A 15,847-nucleotide genomic window follows, 5' to 3' on the forward strand; every position below is an offset into this window, starting at 1 on the left:
AGTCCTTCCTGTTTCAGAGCAGGCCTGCTCATCTGTGGTGTGACGAGTAAAGATGGTGCTTCTGAGTGCAGCTGTCGGTGGGGAGCTCCTGAGGCTCAGGCTGTGTCCGTCTTGGTCTGGGTGCTGCACAGGCAGGGCCCGGACTCTCTCCTGGCGGCAGGTTGCATGTCAGCAGGATGTCTGCTGGGAGCGTGGTGGGCGGGGCTGGCCGTGGGCCTCTGCTGCCCACCCAGGCTTTGCGGGTGCCTTGTGGGCTATTCAAGTGGGGTGTGCATCTGTGATCACACTTATTAAGTAAGATGGGTGACTGTGCCATGTCTTGAGCCAGAGCCCCTTGTGGCAGTCCCAGTAGGTATGCGGTGTCATCTCCGTTTTCTGGATGGGGACCTGTGGCCAGAAGGACAAGGGCCAGCCCCAGTTCTTAGCTAGTAAGTTGTGGGCAGGGTCCAGCCTGGCCTGGTGGCTCCCTAGTGGGCTGTCCCACCTCCTTGAGGCCTCCCAAGGCTGGGCACCGTTCTGACTCCTCTCACTTGTGTTCTTTGGTTCTTGCCCCAGCTGAACATCCACGTGGGAAACATTTCGCTGGTGGACCAGTTTGAGTGGGACATGTCAGAGAAGGAGAACTCACCAGAGAAATTTGCCCTGAAGCTGTGCTCAGAGCTGGGGCTGGGCGGGGAGTTCGTCACCACCATTGCATACAGCATCCGGGGACAGCTGAGCTGGCATCAGAAGACCTATGCATTCAGGTAGGAGACCAGATGAGCCCCGCCCTCATTCCTCTGCAAACATGTTTTGGGGAAAAGACGGCTCCCTATGTGTGGTGATGCTTTCGGGTCTCTCTGGAGCCTTAGCTGATCAGCGGCCCTTTGTTGGCTCGCTCCTCCTGCCTCATGTGTCTCAGTAGCAGGGCTCCCCATCCTCATCACGGTGGGGGGGGGCGTGTATCTGCCCCCTCTGTACCCAATAGTGTGTCGTCCCCCCCCCGCAGCTGCCCAGGGCCACACTCGGCTACCAGCAGCCCCTCTGCACGCTCCCGCCCCGCTGCCTCTGTACTCTTGCCCACACTCTTCCCTCCGTCAGGTACTGATCGCCCACCCCAGGAGCTGTCATCTGATGGACTTGTTTTCTATCTCAAATAAGGGCTCTCCAAACAGCCCTCCCCAGCTCGTGAGAGTCAGGGATCTCCAGCAGTTTCTTTCTTTTTTTTTTGAAGATTTTATTTATTTATTTGACAGAGAGAGAGAGACAGCGAGAGAGGGAACACAAGCAGGGGGAATGGGAGAGGGAGAAGCAGGCTTCCCTCCAAGCAGGGAGCCCGATGCGGGGCTCGATCCCAGGACCCTGGGATCATGACCTGAGCCGAAGGCAGACGCTTAATGACTGAGCCACCCAGGCGTCCCCAGCAGTTTCTTTCTACTATTCTAGCTCGCCGTCATTAAGTCAGAGACTAGTTGAGCACCCATGTTGGCTGGACCCCGAACTGGGGGCCATGAAAGATAAAGAGCCACATCCTGTTCCCTGAGCTCCTTTTCAGCCCTTGGGAAAGTGCAGTCTGGGGGTGGCGTGGAGTATCCCTGCATCAAAACAGGATGTTAGGATTTATTCTGCTCATCAAACTGTCATCGTCTACATTTGGCAAACATTACTCAGGGACGGGAGCCCAAAATGGCACATGAGGAGCCCGTACCAAGGTCTTTTTGCAAAGATAGGACAGTTAATGGAGCTCGTGAGTATGTTTGTGTCTCAGCTGATTTTCCCAGAAATCCCAGGAGGCTGCTTTCTGACTGCTTCCTGTAAATGTGAGCAAGAGAGAAGGAATGACCGTACACTTTAGGCCTTGAGGTCCTGGCCCCGGGAAACCACTGAGCTCCGTGGGGGTCCAAGCACCGCCTGCACTCCCGGCATCCGGGCTGAGACAGCACATATGTTCCCTCCCGTAACCTCCCAGCAGCCCTGCCGACCAGGTGGTCTTGCTTCACAGACAGGGTCCAGGCCCTGCCTGGGCGGAGGCGTCTGTGAGCCACGATGTGGCGGCGTCTCGCTCTTGTGAAGAGTCTGGCTGGAGGTGCGGCCGTGCATGTCCGTTCATGCTGTGCTTGAGCCAGGCCGATGGGCCTGAAGGCCAGGCTGGGGTGGCCTCGCTCCTTGGAGTGCCCCCGGGGTCCTGGGAGGTGGTGATGTGGTACAGGTCATGGGAGTGACATCGACCCCAGGTACCTTATCCCGAGTTGCTGATTGGGTCAGAATCCACATTCTGACTGGCAGATGCTGTGTGGGGTGCGGTTGTCATGCTGCTCAAAGCAGCAAGACCCGGAGGGTGGCGGGATATGTGGTGGCGTCCCTCCTGCTCTGATCCCGGGGTGATCCCAGGCGTCCTCCTAAGAGCCCCCGCCAAGGCTTCAGGCCGTTGGCAGTGTGCCAGACAGTTCCAGAGCAGGCCCCCCTCGGGAGTCCCTGGTGGCGGCAGGTCAGGACTTACAGACGATCCCCCCCGCCCCTCCATCTCAGAAGCCACTTAATGAATTCCAGCTGGGTGGATGGGGGCATCACAGAGCCCCGGGCCGCTGCACTCAGCGAGTGCTCAGTATGCAGGTTTCATGTCCTCGGAATGGAAGGCAGGGCCGCTTGCCGGAGACCGGGGTGAGCACACATCCCCCCGCCAGCAGCCCCGGCCCATGGGACACAGCCTGCCTGGGATCTGGGAGGCAGCCTCAGCGCCTCTCTGGCATCGGGACGGCTGCTTATGTTTTCCCAGCTGACCAGGCCTCCTGAGCTCCTCCTACTAGGCCCAGCCCGTCGTGTGTGCTGTGTGTGGCCTGGGCAGCTGGACGCTCTGGAGAGAGCTTGCAGGACAGAAAGGGGAGCTTAGGGTCAGAGGCTGGCTTCATCGTCCAGGGGACAGAACTGTGGCCTTGTAAGGCAAGCAAGGAAGGGGACTGCAACTTCTGTCTCTTGACCCTGACCCACATTATCACCACTGCACCACGCCATCCTTTGGGAGCTCCAGCCGCTCTTTTTTTTTTTAAAGATTTTATTTATTTGACAGAGACACAGTGAGAGAGGGAACACAAGCGGGGTGGGTGGGAGAGGGAGAAGCAGGCTTCCCGCGGAGCAGGGAGCCTGATACGGGGCTCAATCCCAGGACCCCGGGACCATGACCTGAGCCGAAGGCAGATGCTTAACGACTGAGCCACCCAGGCGCCCCTCCAATTGCTCTTGACTCTCCCCAGGGAGACCAGTGTCAGTCCTTCTCTCTGGGCCGCTGCCTGGGGAGAGTAGAGTGGGCTACCACGTCTCCAGGGCCAGGGACCACTTGGTCTATGGAGGGTGGGACCAGGAGCCCCGGCCTGGTCTCTGCTACACCCAAAGCTTGGCAACTGCTGAGTCACATGACTCCTTAAAAGGGGCTTTAAGTCCTGGGCCTCCGTCATCCCGTGTTGTAAATGCTCTGACTTCCCGCAAGCCAGTGCCGTCTGTCTGCCCTCAGACCGAGCCCATTGTTGGGCTCCAGTGCCTTCCTCAGCGATGGTGGCACTGAGTTGTGTCCGCGGTGGAGCAAGGCGAGCTGCTGGTCACAGGGCACGTGTGAGCGGAGGCAGAATGCCCACAGATAAGTCAAGGGAGCCAGGGCAGAGAACTGGCTTCCCTTCAGCCGTGGGAGGGGCAGGCCTGATCTGGGCAGGCATGAGGAGGGGCACGGCATGTGGCAAGTAGATTGGGGGCCCCAAGCTCCTAGAGGAGAGCTGAACTGGAACAACACACATGTCCAGGGGCCAGCGGAATGGAACAAAGATGGTGAGTGGGAGGAGGGGGATAGGGCTCCACCACAGGAAGGGCTTGGGCTGAGCAGTCCATGCGAGGCTGTCAGACATTCACCCAAACCCGCGAGCCGCTACCTATGAGTAGGTATTGCATCAGTAGAGTTCTTGCCCCCTCCTGTACCTGCGGCTGGGGGCAGAGAAGAAACAGTACGCTGTCTAGTAGAGGAGACTTGTGTGTGGCCACCGAAGGTAATCGGCAGGGAGCATGAAACCCCGGAGGGAGTTGGCCAGGCAGGGTGCCGGCCGGGAGGAAGCTGGGGACAGGCAAGGGAACCTGCCAGAGAACCTGGCAGCTGGGCCTGATGGGGGACAGAGAGGCAGTGTCACTGGTGCGTCTCAGGGCTGAGAGACACCAGGGTCACTTTGGACTTGACCAGGAGCCACAGAGGTTTCTGCTGGAACTCTGCCCACCTGACGGCTGCAGCGCTTGCTTGCCTGCTTGTCCGTTGTTAGAACCACTTCCTTGAGGTATAGTGCGCGTACGGGACAGTCCAGCCAGCTAGCATGAGCTTTGTAGGATCCGCAGTGGTGCAGCCATCACAGTTCGAGAGCGTTTCCATCACCCCAAAGGAAGCCTCGCCCCCTTTCCTGGCCATCGCCCTGCCCCCATGGCTCTCAGCCCTGGGCACCTACTGATCTGCTTTCCATCGCCTTGCCTGTTCTGGGTACTCAATATAAATAGAATCCTAGAACACGTGGTCTTTTGTGGCTGGCTTCTTAGTATCACGGCTCCCTGTGGTAGCCTGTATCGGAGCCTCATTCCTTTTTGGGGCTAAGATCTTGTCATACAGATGGACCCTATTTTATTTACCCAGTCAGCAGTTGATGGACAGTTGGGTTGTTGTCACTTTTTGGCTGTTAAAGAGTAGTGCTGCAAGCATTCGTGTACAAGTTCTTGTTTCAACACCTCTTTTCAGTGCTCTTGGGTAGATGCTAGGAGTGGAATTGCTGGGTCACGTAATAGCTTGTTTAACGTTTGGAGGGACTGCCCAACCCCTTTCCAGAGGAGCCGCCCCATTTTACTTTCCTGCCAGCAGAGCCAGGCTTCTGGTCTCTCCACGTCCTCGAGCAACATCTGTTATCTGACTTGTTGATTCTAGCCATCCTAGGGGAAGGGGGTGGGGGATCTCACGGTTTTGATTGGCATTTCCCTGGCCACTAATGACCTTGAGCATCTTCTCGGGTGCCATTGGGCATTTGTATATCACCTTTGGAAAAATGGCTGCTCAAGTCCCCTGTTTTTTAATTGGGTTATTTGTATTTTTATTATTGAGTTGTAAGTGTTCTTTATATAGTCTAGATATGAGTTCCTTATCAGAGATATGATTTGCAAATATTTTCTCCCACTTTGCGGCTTGTCTTTCCACTTTCATGACAGTGTCCTTTGAAGCACAAAAGTTTTATTTTTTTTTTTGTTTTACATTTTATTTATTTATTTTTTAAGTAATCTCCACACCCAGCGTGGTGGGGCTTGAACCTACAACTGCGAGATCGAGAGTCGAATGCTCCACTGACTGAGCCAGCCAGGTGCCCCTGAAGCACAAAAGTTTTAAGTTTTAATGTAGTCCAATTTATTTTTTCTTTTGTTGCCTGTGCTTTTTTTGGTAAGATTTTATTTTTAAGTAATCTCTACATCCAGCGTGGAGTTCGAACTCACAACCCGGAGATCAAGAGTTGCACGCTCCACCAACTGAGTCAGCCAGGAGCCCCCACCTGTGCTCTTTTTAATGCGATGCCTACAAAACCGCTGCCTAACCCAGCAGGTCATCTTGTCCCGGTGCCATTTGTTGGAAAGACTGCTCTTTCCCCATTTTGTGGACTTTGGCACCATGTAAAAATCAGTTGACCATGAAGAGGAGGGTGATGTCAAGTTTTGTCCCCCATGCTCCCAGTTGAGTGGCCGTGGACAGGTCATTTCCCTCCAAGATTCTGTCCTTCTCCTTTGTGAAGTGGGTATAGTAGTGCTTCTTGGCTGGCATTTTGTATCACGTGAGGGCGTAACAGTAAGATCACCCAAAGATAACCCTACAAGCTGTGGCCCCGGGCCGTCTGTCACCTCAGCCACAGCCCTCTCCTGCCTAGGCTCTGTGTCACCACCTGGACTCTGCAGGGTGGTAGGAGCATCTGGGATCCCAGGTAACCTTGAAGCCATGATGCAGAATCCGCTCAGGAGTGGGAGGCAAGGTGACTCCCCCGCCTGTGTATTTGTCCCAAACCCGAGGCAGGCCTGCTGGCTCTAGGCCCATTCTTACAGGGTTGGATCGAGCTAGTTCTTATTTTAGAACAAACCCACTGGAGTGGAATCTTCCCAGAGCCAAGGGGAGGTAAACAAAGGGGCCTCCAGGACCTACTCACAAGCTCTTGTTTAAATTAAGAGAAAAACATGTTTTGCTCCCCTCAGCGTGGGCTTGGCGCCTTTCATGTCTGTCCTCCCGAGGAAGGCGGCCGGGAGCCCTTGAGGTGAGGAATGATGTTTGGGTCTGTGGCTGGGGGGCTCAGGACTGCCAAACCACTGCACTGGCTGTAGAAGAGCTGTAAGGAGCTCCTGAGGAGGGCTGGCCTCGGGGAAGCATGGGTGGGGGCTTGGCACTGCCCCTGTCACTGGCCTCTGAGTCACCAGCACAAGCTGGGGCTTTGGGGCCTAGCTTCGGCAGCAAGAGCTGAGCCCCACTTCTGCAGAGGAGCCAGGGGTAGCCCTGGGTTATGGTGACAGCCTCAGCCCACACGCTGGGACTCCCGGCTGAGGAGAGTAGCCCAGGGGAGGCTGGAGCAGGCCCTCGGCCGCTGTGGGTCAGCTGGCAGCGTGAGGAGCAGAGCCTCTGGTCAGGCCTGCGTGGATGCCCCTTTCCAGTGGGCCACTCACAACCTTGGGCACACGTTACAGGGAGACTCCATGACAAGGCGCCTGGCCCCTAGGGAGTTCCTTCGGTGGACGTACATTGGCTGCTTTAACTAATAGTAATCCTCCGAAAAGCTGTCACAGCCATGATACTTTTCCTGTTTCCCAGATGAAGTATCAAAACCAAGGCTGCCCGATCAGGGGCCCGTCCCCTTTTATTCTGTCCATGTCCTCCAGGTGCCTCCCCTGGGCCCTGCCCGCCTTTACTCTTCCCAGAGCGAGCCGTGTTCTGCAGGTGGGCAGACACCTGATAGGGCTGCAGTGGAGCAGGGCTGGCCTGGGGGTGCTGAGCCTCAGGACACAGGTGCAGGATGCCCAGCTGGAGGACAGAGAAAAGGGCCTGGTGAGGCCGGGGTGGTGACGGTGGGAAGGGGCTGGGAGAGGTCAGTGTTAGGGCCACGCTCTGAGGCTTGCCTGCCAGGCCAGGAGTTTGAGCTGTCAGCTCTGAAGCATCCTTGCCTCTTCAGCCTCCTGTCACAAAGGCTTGGAAACCAAGGCCCAGAGAGGCGGCAGCTCAACTGTGTCCTCCCTCCCATGGTGCTCCTGTGTGTGTCTGCCCCCCGCCCCACACACACCCACGCTGTGTCTCCTTGGCAAGAGGGTGCACAGGTGGCCATCGGGGTGGTCACTGAGGGGCTGTGGAGTGTAGTGATCAGGGGACCAGGGTCCCAGGCCCAGCTGTCTGCCCTAAGCAAATAGCCCAGCTCTCTGGGATTTAGTTGGACCAGTGAAGTGGGCTGAGGGGCAAGTGTGCAGAATATTCAGGAGCAGGCCGGCCCACCGGCCTTCAGTGATGAGGTGTCGAGGCTGGTGGGTCCAGGCCTTGGGCACTGAGTGGGGTAGACCGCCCTCCCCTGCCTCCCCAGCAACACTGGTCATGGGGAATGCCCTCCCCAGGCTTATAGACCAGAGACACCTAGGCAGCAAAAAAGGGCCTGTTTGAGAGTGCTTTGAAGAGAAGCTGTTGTTGTGGGGGGACCTGGCATCTCCAGTGACTCTGCCTTGAGGTTTGCGTGACAGGTGATGACCAGGCCACTCCTCTCAGGAGTGCTGTTCTGAGGAGCCAGGCACGGAAACGGCCCAGTAGGGAGGAGGCAGAGGAGGTGGCAGGAAAGGCCTGGGCCTTCCTGCCGTGCCCTGGCTTCAGTGTTCTGGCAGGGGGTGGACGCTGGTTTCTGGTGGCCTTTCTAGCTGCTACTCTGTGCACTAGCAGTTATTACCCCCCACCCCACCCCGGCCCACAGTGAGAACCCCCTACCCACGGTGGAGATTGCCATCCGGAACACAGGTGATGCTGACCAGTGGTGCCCGCTGCTGGAGACTCTGACGGACGCCGAGATGGAAAAGAAGATCCGCGACCAGGACAGGAACACAAGGTACCCCTGACCCCCCCAGACCCCCTACAGCTGGCTCTGCCCAAAGGTGACCTGGTTTCTGGGAGGGTACCGAGTTGCCAGAGGCAGGCCCCTGAGTGGTAAGTCCCAGTCTAGCCCCTGGGTGGGTTTCCCTGCCGGGAACAAAACTAAGCCCTCAGGTTGGGTCTGACCACAGCCCAGACCTGCGTGTCTGGAGCCCTGGAGAGGTAGACAGGACCTGAGCAAGCTGGAGAGAGGGCAGCCTCAGGGCCTTAAGCAGCAGACAAGCTCAGAGCAAGCAAGGGGCTGGGGACCCCCCCCTTTCCATGTCTTGTCTCTGTCCCCACTCCCCTGGCTGCACTAGAGATCCCCGGGGGGATCTGGGTCACCGCCTGCTCTCCTCCTGCAGGCGTATGAGGCGTCTTGCCAACACTGCCCCAGCCTGGTAACCAGCCCATCGGTGCATGGCTCCCACGGAGCGTTCAGAAGATCGGACCACCTCTCCTTCATCTTCTGGAAAGGAGGGCGGCCAAGGGGGCAGGCCGGGGCCATCCTGAGGAGCATGGGGTGTGGGGAGGGCTTCCACTCACCCTTCCCTGGGCACACATTCCATTTGTTGAGCCCCAGTCCCCACCCAAGTCTCTGGTCAGAAAGAGGCCTCGTTTTTGGGTTGTGTTTTGTTTTTGTATAGGAGCCCCAGGTAGGGCTAGCAACACTTTTTAAATAAAGACAACAGGTCATGTTCCATTTTTTCAAAGTGGTAGCATAAAAATAAGAAAGGGGACGAGGAGCAGGGTCTGGCTTGGGTGGTGTGTGGCCAAGGTTGGCATGCCAGGCCTTTCGCCCTTCTGGGCCTCAGAGCCCCAGCTGGGCAGGTCGGGGCTGATACAGCTGCAGCCAAGGCCAACGGCAGCACAGTCGTGCTTTCCTCAGGCCTGCCGCCCGCCACCTGTGCCGTCCTTGTACCGACGGACAGAAGTGAGGTCACGAGGCTCAGAGGGCAGGAGGCCCGCTTACCTTGCGGTGACAGCCCCCCCCCCCCCCCTTAGCTTGGCCTTGTGAAGCCGCCTAGGCTTTACTGCTGTCCTTGGGCTCTGCTGTGTCCAGACTGTTGTCGCTCCCCCCCCACCCCCCGCCGCTGCCCCGGAGCATTGCTTCTCTGGAGTCCCTTGCAGCAGCCATGTCCTTTGTGGGTGCTACGGGGGTGTCAGCAGCCTGGGTTGCCCGAGGGCCCATGCCTGGCTGTTCCAGCTGCACCCCTGGCTGGCGCCATGGGCCAGGCCAGCTCTTCTCTCAGGCCGGTTGTGAGCAGTGAGGCGCGTGGAGCAGCACGCCTGCCTAGGGCCGGCCATGGGGGGGATGTGGTGTGTTGAGAAGGAGGCATAGCCCTGGGCCTCTCCTCAGCTCTGCCTCCAGTGAGCTGCTTGCCCCGTCTGCATCCTTGTCTCCTGTGGAAGTGTCCCCACTCTACAGAAGGGATGTGGGCTGCGTGAGGGTGGCATGTGTGGGTCTCCTCGCGGAGCCGAGCAGTGCTTGGTGAGTTGGGCACACAGCTGCAGTCTTACTGAAGAGAACAGACCCCCAGCTCTGGGCTGGTGCCTTCAGGTGCTGCTAGGTCTTCCCTGTCAGGTTAGGGCTGCTCTGCTCCCCAGGAGCATGGCAGGAGCATGATGCCACCTGGCTTCCAACCTGAGCCCCACACTGGCCAAGGGCAGAGCTCTTGAGTAGGAATTGGGGTCTTGATTACCAGGATAATAGGGGTAGATGGGCCTGGCCCTCTGGGCTGGGGGTCCTATGATCATGTCCTGGGACATGACGGCTCCTACCTCCCAGGGAGTTTGTACTCAAGCCCCTTGCCCTTCATCCAGGAGTGCAACTTGCTGGAGCTCCACAGCAAGGAGATGGTTGGGCTTCACTGGAAGGCCCTGAACAAAGAGGAAGATTCCAGGCCCAGGCTCCGCTGGCCTTGGAGACAAGTGGGCTCCATTGCTGAACAGTTTGCTTGGTCCATGTGCCCCTACAACTGGTGGGATGGAATGAAACTGCCCACCTCAGCCCCTCTGGGCAGGCCAGCCCACCAGGCCCGCCCAGAGGCTGAGCCCTCACTTGGAGCACTGCTGCAGAGCCAGCTGCGACTCCACGCGGTTTCCCTTCAAAATTAAGGTCAGACTCCATGGTGAATACTTGGCCATCCGTGAATGTGACAGCCTGCAGCTGGAGGAGCCCCTATGCTGCTGATCATCCAGGAATAAAACAGAGTTCCGACTGGTCTAGGGCAATGAGGAAAGTTGGTCAGGGTGTCTGGTGCCCGCTTTACCAAAGAAAAAAGTGAGCTGTGGGATCAGATCAGGCTCCCATGGTTCTCAGCTAAAAACATAAGGGAGAGAGCTTTGTAGAACTCTGCCAAGATGAAAACTTCTCAAAGCTTTGGGATTGCAGAAAGGGCAGAGGACCTGGTCCTGGCCCTCTGCCGCACCTGACCCCATGGAGCCTTGGCCAAGTCCATTGACTGCTCAGCTGGAAAGTGGGGCAAAGGTCCACTTGTTGCCACTAAGGGACAGGAGGAGCCAAGTGAGGCATCAGCCTGAGGGTACCACGGGCAGGAGCCCCTGCAAACTGGGCTTGGCATGACAGGGACATCCCAGTCCTGGCCCCAGCCAATGAGACCTGGCCAGCCCCCTGCTGCCTGGCCCGGAGCAGAGATCAGTGCAGGTAGGATTTGCCCAAGGCTCCGTTAAGGCATTGGCAAAGCTGGAGTGAGAACCCCGAGTATGCCATCTGTGAGCTCCAAGCTGCTGGGCAACTGTGGAGCAGGTTCTTGACCCCCTCTGGGCTTCCCATCCTACCACCTACAATTGGTCTGAGAGGGCAGACCAGGCTTGGTGGCCCTAGATCAAGGCCAGTAACACCTGCCCAGCGTGGAAGGATGTGGCCAGCCAAGGCAGGGAGCCAGTGCTGTGGGCAAAGAGACGCAGGTCATTCTGTTTATTTGGGTGGGCCCTGGGCACCAGCCCAGTCTCCAGGACCGGTTGCTCTCCTGTAAGCGGGAGTTAGGGGTGGAATGGAGGCCTGCCAGAGGCCAGGAAAACAGGCCGCTGGGGTTGGGGCTGGGGTTGGGGCTGGCCTTGGCCCTGGGTAGGGTCATTGCTGCAGGGGTCCTGGCTGCTCCTCTGGGAGGGGCAGGTAATCGGGGTCCTCCTGTGGGGCATCCAGCAGCAGCTTCCTGTAGGGAGGGGCCCATGCTGAGCTGAGGCCAGCAGGCGTCCCCACTGGTATAGGAAGCCATCTGAGGGAGGGCAGCGGGAGAATTGTCATCTCTAGCACTCACAGGAAGCTGGGGGTCAGCAGCAGCCTCTTGCCTCCAGGTTGGTTGGGGAAGACATCCTCTAGGAAGTAGTAAATGTGGCCCACAGCAATCCCTGTAGGAGAGCCATGGATGGCTGAGGCCACTCTCCACAGTCCAGAGCCCGAGGCCAGCACAGCCTGCTCCCTGCCTCCAGGCACAGTTCCGGAGGCACAGCCAGGCCAGGCAACCTCAGGCCCCAGAGTATGAGCGCCCAGTGTTCTGCACAGACTGCCAGCCCCCGCCCCGGGGTGGGAGAGCAGGGTTGACCCTGAAGGACAGGCTTACCTGGCCCAGAAGTGGGCAGGACCTGGGGAGGGGAGGGCCTGAGAACAGGGGAGGAATAGGAGCCAAGGCTGGGAACTTGACACACCTATCCTCACCCTGGTCAGGACCCACACAGGCATCAGTACACCGAAGATGGGGAGCCTGTAGCTGGCTGGCTTGTTCAGGGGCCAGAACAGAGGAGCTAGCAGGGCAGGAAGCGGGGGTGGGAGGACAGGTGAGAGGTCCAGTGCGGGTGGGAGGGAGGGCTCTGGCACAGCACACAGGCCTGTCTGGGGAGGGCAAGTGCACAGGCAGGCTCACCCAGCAGGTCCACGAGAATCGAGTTGCCCAGCAGCAGAGAGAACCCCATGAGTGCCCAGGGCAGGAATGGTGCCTGGAAGGTGAGGAGGCCGAAGAAGTTGACCCTCACTCGGGGGTTTCGGCGGCTCCATACATACACCAGCATGACTGTGAGGGCCTGGCCCAAGAAGAACAGGCTGCCCAGGAGCCCTAGCAGCTTGAGCCAGAGTCAAGGTGCTGGAGGCCTTCTGGTGCAGGCCTCAGAGCCCCTGCCCAGGACACCTCTGACTTGCGAGCCCCCTGGAATCCTCCCTAGTTTCCCTTCCCTCATCACCCCTATGTGCCATTCCCCTGTCCAGATGTGCCCTTCCAATCAAAGGCCACACTTCAGGCCCCACGTGATCTGCCCTGCTTGTCCCCCGCGCCCCAGCCTCCAAACACTGCCGTCATTGCCCCAGTTTCTCCTGGCTACTGGCATGCAGGGCACGCAGGGCTCAGCCCCCAGCACCCCACCTGGCTCTCCTGCACATCACCCTGTGGTATTTTGTGTACAGCACTGAAAAGCTGGCGCTGACATCCGGAGCTGAGCACACGATGTACGCTAAATACATCCTAAGCTGGAGTGAACTACTCTGTCCCTCCCCGGCCCGGGCGCTCATGTCAGGCCCCAGGGCCAGCACAGGCTGGCCCCAGAGGCGCTGCGGCCTGAAGTTTCAGAGCCCGGGAAGGATACGGTCATGAGGACGCCCCCGAAGAGAAACATGAAGACGAAGTCGGCCGTGCGGCCGCGGAAGGAGCCCTCCTCCAGCATGCGGCAGTAGCGGAACCTGCGGCCTCCGTAAAGGAAGTGTCACAGGGCGGAGCCTCAGTTTCCCCACTCCGGGCCGCCCCCCAGCCCCGCGAGCCGCCCACCGCCCTACGCCTGGGTCCGCGCGGGGCAGGATACACGAAGAGCATGTTGAAGAAGAAGCTGAATCCCAGGGGCCCGAAGAAGAGGAAGTTGGTGACGAGCCTCCAGACCTACGGAGATGGAGGGAAGGCAGGAGGTCAGGCGCAGGGCAGGCAGGGCCTGTCAGGTGCAATGGGTGGGGCCGCCTCACCTGGAACTTCCGGAACACGAGGTGCGGGTTGAAATAGAGCTGGAAGGGGCTGAGGAGCTCCAGTTGCTGCGGAACCAGGGGCGCGTCAGGTGCTTCCCCCGGGAATCCAGCGGTAACCATGACGACACCCCCCCCCCGGGCTGCAGCCATGGAGACACCCCCGCCCGCCCGGCCAGCTTACCACAGCAGCGGTGGTAAGGACGCACGCCGCGGTATAGGCCCGCGTCACCGCGGGCACCTGCAGGAACTCGGCCGTCAGCCCCTGCCACGCCATTGAAACTTCTCTGACACGCGTGGCGCAACCTGCTGCACGCTCTTTAACCCGCCTCCAAACCCCGCCTCACTCCCGAATTCGGCCAGTCCGCGTCGGAGGCGCAGCGCGCCCAGGGCCGAGGGAGGGACCCTGGGCCCGGTAACCAATAGGAGGAGGAAGCGGGAAGCCGAGGGCGGGACAGGGGAGTGGGCGGCTCGGGACTCGGGACCAAAGAGCAGGCCCCACAGGTGAGCACGTGGCGGTTGTTGTGATGGCTGTCGTGGTGGCGCGGGAGAACGTGTGGCCAATGAGGAACGGGTCGCTTCGCGGCAAGCTAGAGAGAACCAACAGCAGCGACCCACAAGACTTTGGAGGCGGGGCTAAGATTACTCCGAGAGTGAAGATGAGACGGGACCGAGTAACTGAGACCGGAAGGGGCTGGGTCACCCTGGGGCGTGGGCAAGGCGGGACCAATGCGAGTCTGGCCTGGAGGCTCTGTGAGGCCCCCTGGGGCGGCTGCGACTCGGTCGGGTCTTTCTCCCCTACTGAGAACCAATCAGTGCCACCTGGCCCACAACAGAGGAGGCGCTCGGCACTGTGTCCAGCCACCCCCCACCCCCGCCGCGGTCCAGTTCACCGCGCGCGGACTCCTGTGGGGAGTCTTCCCAAGGACCCCAGAGTGCCGACACTGGCCAGAGCAAGTGGGCGGCCTGGAGAGGGCCTCATCGTTTCTTTTTTAAAAAAGATTTTATTTATTTATTTGACAGAGAGAGACACAGAGCAGGAACACAAGCAGGGGGAATGGGAGAGGGAGAAGCAGGCTTCCCGCTGAGCAGGGAGCCCGATGTGGGGCTCGATCCCAGGACCCTGGGATCATGACCTTAGCCGAAGGCAGACGACCGACTGAGCCACTCAGGCGCCCCAGGGCCTCATCATTTTGATGGAAAAGAGAAACTCCATTTATTCATTCATTAAGTCAACCTTCAACACAGACTGTGCTTTTCTGGATGTGGGAGATACAGCAGCCAAGAAAAGATGAGGAGACAGGCAGTCATAGGCCTGTACTAATATGAGAGCTGGTGTTCACAGGACAGTGAACTGATGCAAATAATGCCAAGAGTGGAGGGTTGGGTAGTGAGCCATCACTGTAGATGGGGTGATCTGGGAAGCCTCTGTGAGCAAGTGACACTTGACTGTCACTTTAAAGATGTCCCTGTGGCTGCTGCAAGGACAGTAGACTGTCAGAAGAATCCGGGAGCAGGGGGAGGCGGCAAGGCACGTGGTGGCTTGGGCAGGGTGGAGCCTGGAGAGTGGGGGAGGAGTGGGAGGTGGGTTTGCCCATGGATGGGACAGAGCTGTGAGAGAGGAACCAAGGGTGACTTGACTGTCTGAGCCACAGGGCGGATGGAGGGTGGTGGCCTTTACTGAGATGAAAAACGCTTCGGGAAAAGGCAGGCAGATGGAATCCCATTCTGGCCTTGTTGAGTTTGGGGCATCTGTGTGACATCCACCTGGAGAAATCCAAGGGTGGTGTTGGGGGAGAGATTGGCCAGGCAGTCCAGTTGTGGATGTCAGTCCTCAGTAGGCCAATGGAATTTGTAGTCTTGGGCCTGCGTGAGGGGTCCAAGGAGCGAGGCTAAACGGAGAAGAGAAGAGGCCCTGCCTGGGCAGCTTACCCTTCCACAGTCAGAGAAGGCAGACCTGGCCAGGGAGGCCAGGGGAGGCTGGAGAGGGCTTCCAAGAGCTGAGCCAAGAAAGGGCTTCAGGAGCAAGGCAGTGAGAAGCTCACAGAGATGAGGCCTGGGAACAGACAGTGGGATGCAGCCATGCCAAGGCCCCTGTAAGCAGGATAATGGAGGATAGGAGGGAGAGGAAGGTGTCCAAAACAGATGTGCCTTTACCAACATGGGGAGCTCAGGTGTGGACGTAAGTGTAGGAGATGTGGCATGCCCTGGACAGGGCCCTGAAGCCCCCCGAGGAGACTGGAAAGGCCGAGAACCAGCTGACAAAGTTATCTCAGGTGGATCCTAAGAAAACAAGGGTGCTAAAAGGGGTTCCCTAGGGAGTGGCTCAAGGAGTCCCCAGGGGAGGGGAGGGAGAGGCTGGAAGCATTGAAGGGGGATGTGCATTTGGCTCTGGAGTGAGAACAGGTCTGGCCTGATACAGGGGGAATTGGACCAATGTGCTGAGAGTTTGGGTGGTGGGAGCCCTGCCCCCCCCACCCCCTGGCTGGCCTCCATTTTCCAGCGAAGCAGGCCAAGGTCATGTTTGAGGTGGGCCCCGCAGAGTAGATCCCGTCAGGTGGAGGCAGGGCAGCAGGGTGGGGATGCAGGGCCTTAGACGCCAGAGCTGGCGCCTGCCATTCATGAAAGCCATCCAGGGAGGTCAGGTTTCATGTCAGCATGGGTAAGTGGAGGTTATTCCTGCCTCCAGGCACCCAGCAAGCTCTGGGCCCTCCACTCAGGGTCAGGCCGGGGCTAATAGGAGGGGCTATAATTGCAGACAGGGG

At 58.8% G+C, this 15,847-nt stretch overlaps 2 protein-coding genes across 4 annotated transcripts in view; one reads left to right on the forward strand and one right to left on the reverse strand.

Moving 5' to 3' along the window:
- SMARCB1 (SWI/SNF related, matrix associated, actin dependent regulator of chromatin, subfamily b, member 1) overlaps positions 1-8,832 on the forward strand; it is a 37,186-nt gene extending 28,354 nt beyond the window's left edge. For both annotated transcript variants that reach the window (XM_021687921.1, XM_021687922.1), the window contains exons 7-9: positions 556-746; positions 7,965-8,096; positions 8,485-8,832. In XM_021687921.1, the coding sequence (XP_021543596.1) occupies positions 556-746; positions 7,965-8,096; positions 8,485-8,524 (363 nt within the window). In that variant the 3' untranslated portion in view covers positions 8,525-8,832. The remainder of the gene's footprint in view (positions 1-555; positions 747-7,964; positions 8,097-8,484) is intronic.
- Positions 8,833-11,031: 2,199 nt separating this feature from the next.
- Positions 11,032-13,366, reverse strand: DERL3 (derlin 3). 2 transcript variants are annotated; one of them, XM_021687920.2, is made up of 7 exons: positions 13,267-13,366; positions 13,086-13,151; positions 12,932-13,005; positions 12,719-12,812; positions 12,007-12,202; positions 11,404-11,494; positions 11,032-11,298 (listed from the first exon to the last, which is right to left on the reverse strand). In XM_021687920.2, exons 1-7 carry the CDS (start codon positions 13,357-13,359, stop codon positions 11,217-11,219), a joined length of 696 nt encoding a protein of 231 aa, XP_021543595.2. In that variant the 5' UTR covers positions 13,360-13,366; the 3' UTR covers positions 11,032-11,216. The 2 variants fall into 2 exon arrangements, with proteins under 2 accessions (XP_021543595.2, XP_044777093.1); XM_044921158.1 differs by having other exon boundaries at positions 13,270-13,359.
- Positions 13,367-15,847: the final 2,481 nt, after the last annotated feature.

Source organism: Neomonachus schauinslandi, chromosome 14 (genome assembly GCF_002201575.2).
Source record: "Neomonachus schauinslandi chromosome 14, ASM220157v2, whole genome shotgun sequence".
Classification (NCBI taxonomy): domain Eukaryota; kingdom Metazoa; phylum Chordata; class Mammalia; order Carnivora; family Phocidae; genus Neomonachus; species Neomonachus schauinslandi.

Coding starts and splice junctions, on each gene's coding strand:
- DERL3 (XM_021687920.2), bottom strand. CDS start 13,359: ATGGCGTGGCAGGGGCTGACGGCCGAGTTCCTGCAGGTGCCCGCGGTG. Junction 13,152..13,266: donor TCCTTACCACCGCTGCTGTG/GTAAGCTGGCCG, acceptor CTGGTTCCGCAG/CAACTGGAGCTCCTCAGCCC. Junction 11,495..12,006: donor GATTCTCGTGGACCTGCTGG/GTGAGCCTGCCT, acceptor GCTCTCCTACAG/GGATTGCTGTGGGCCACATT.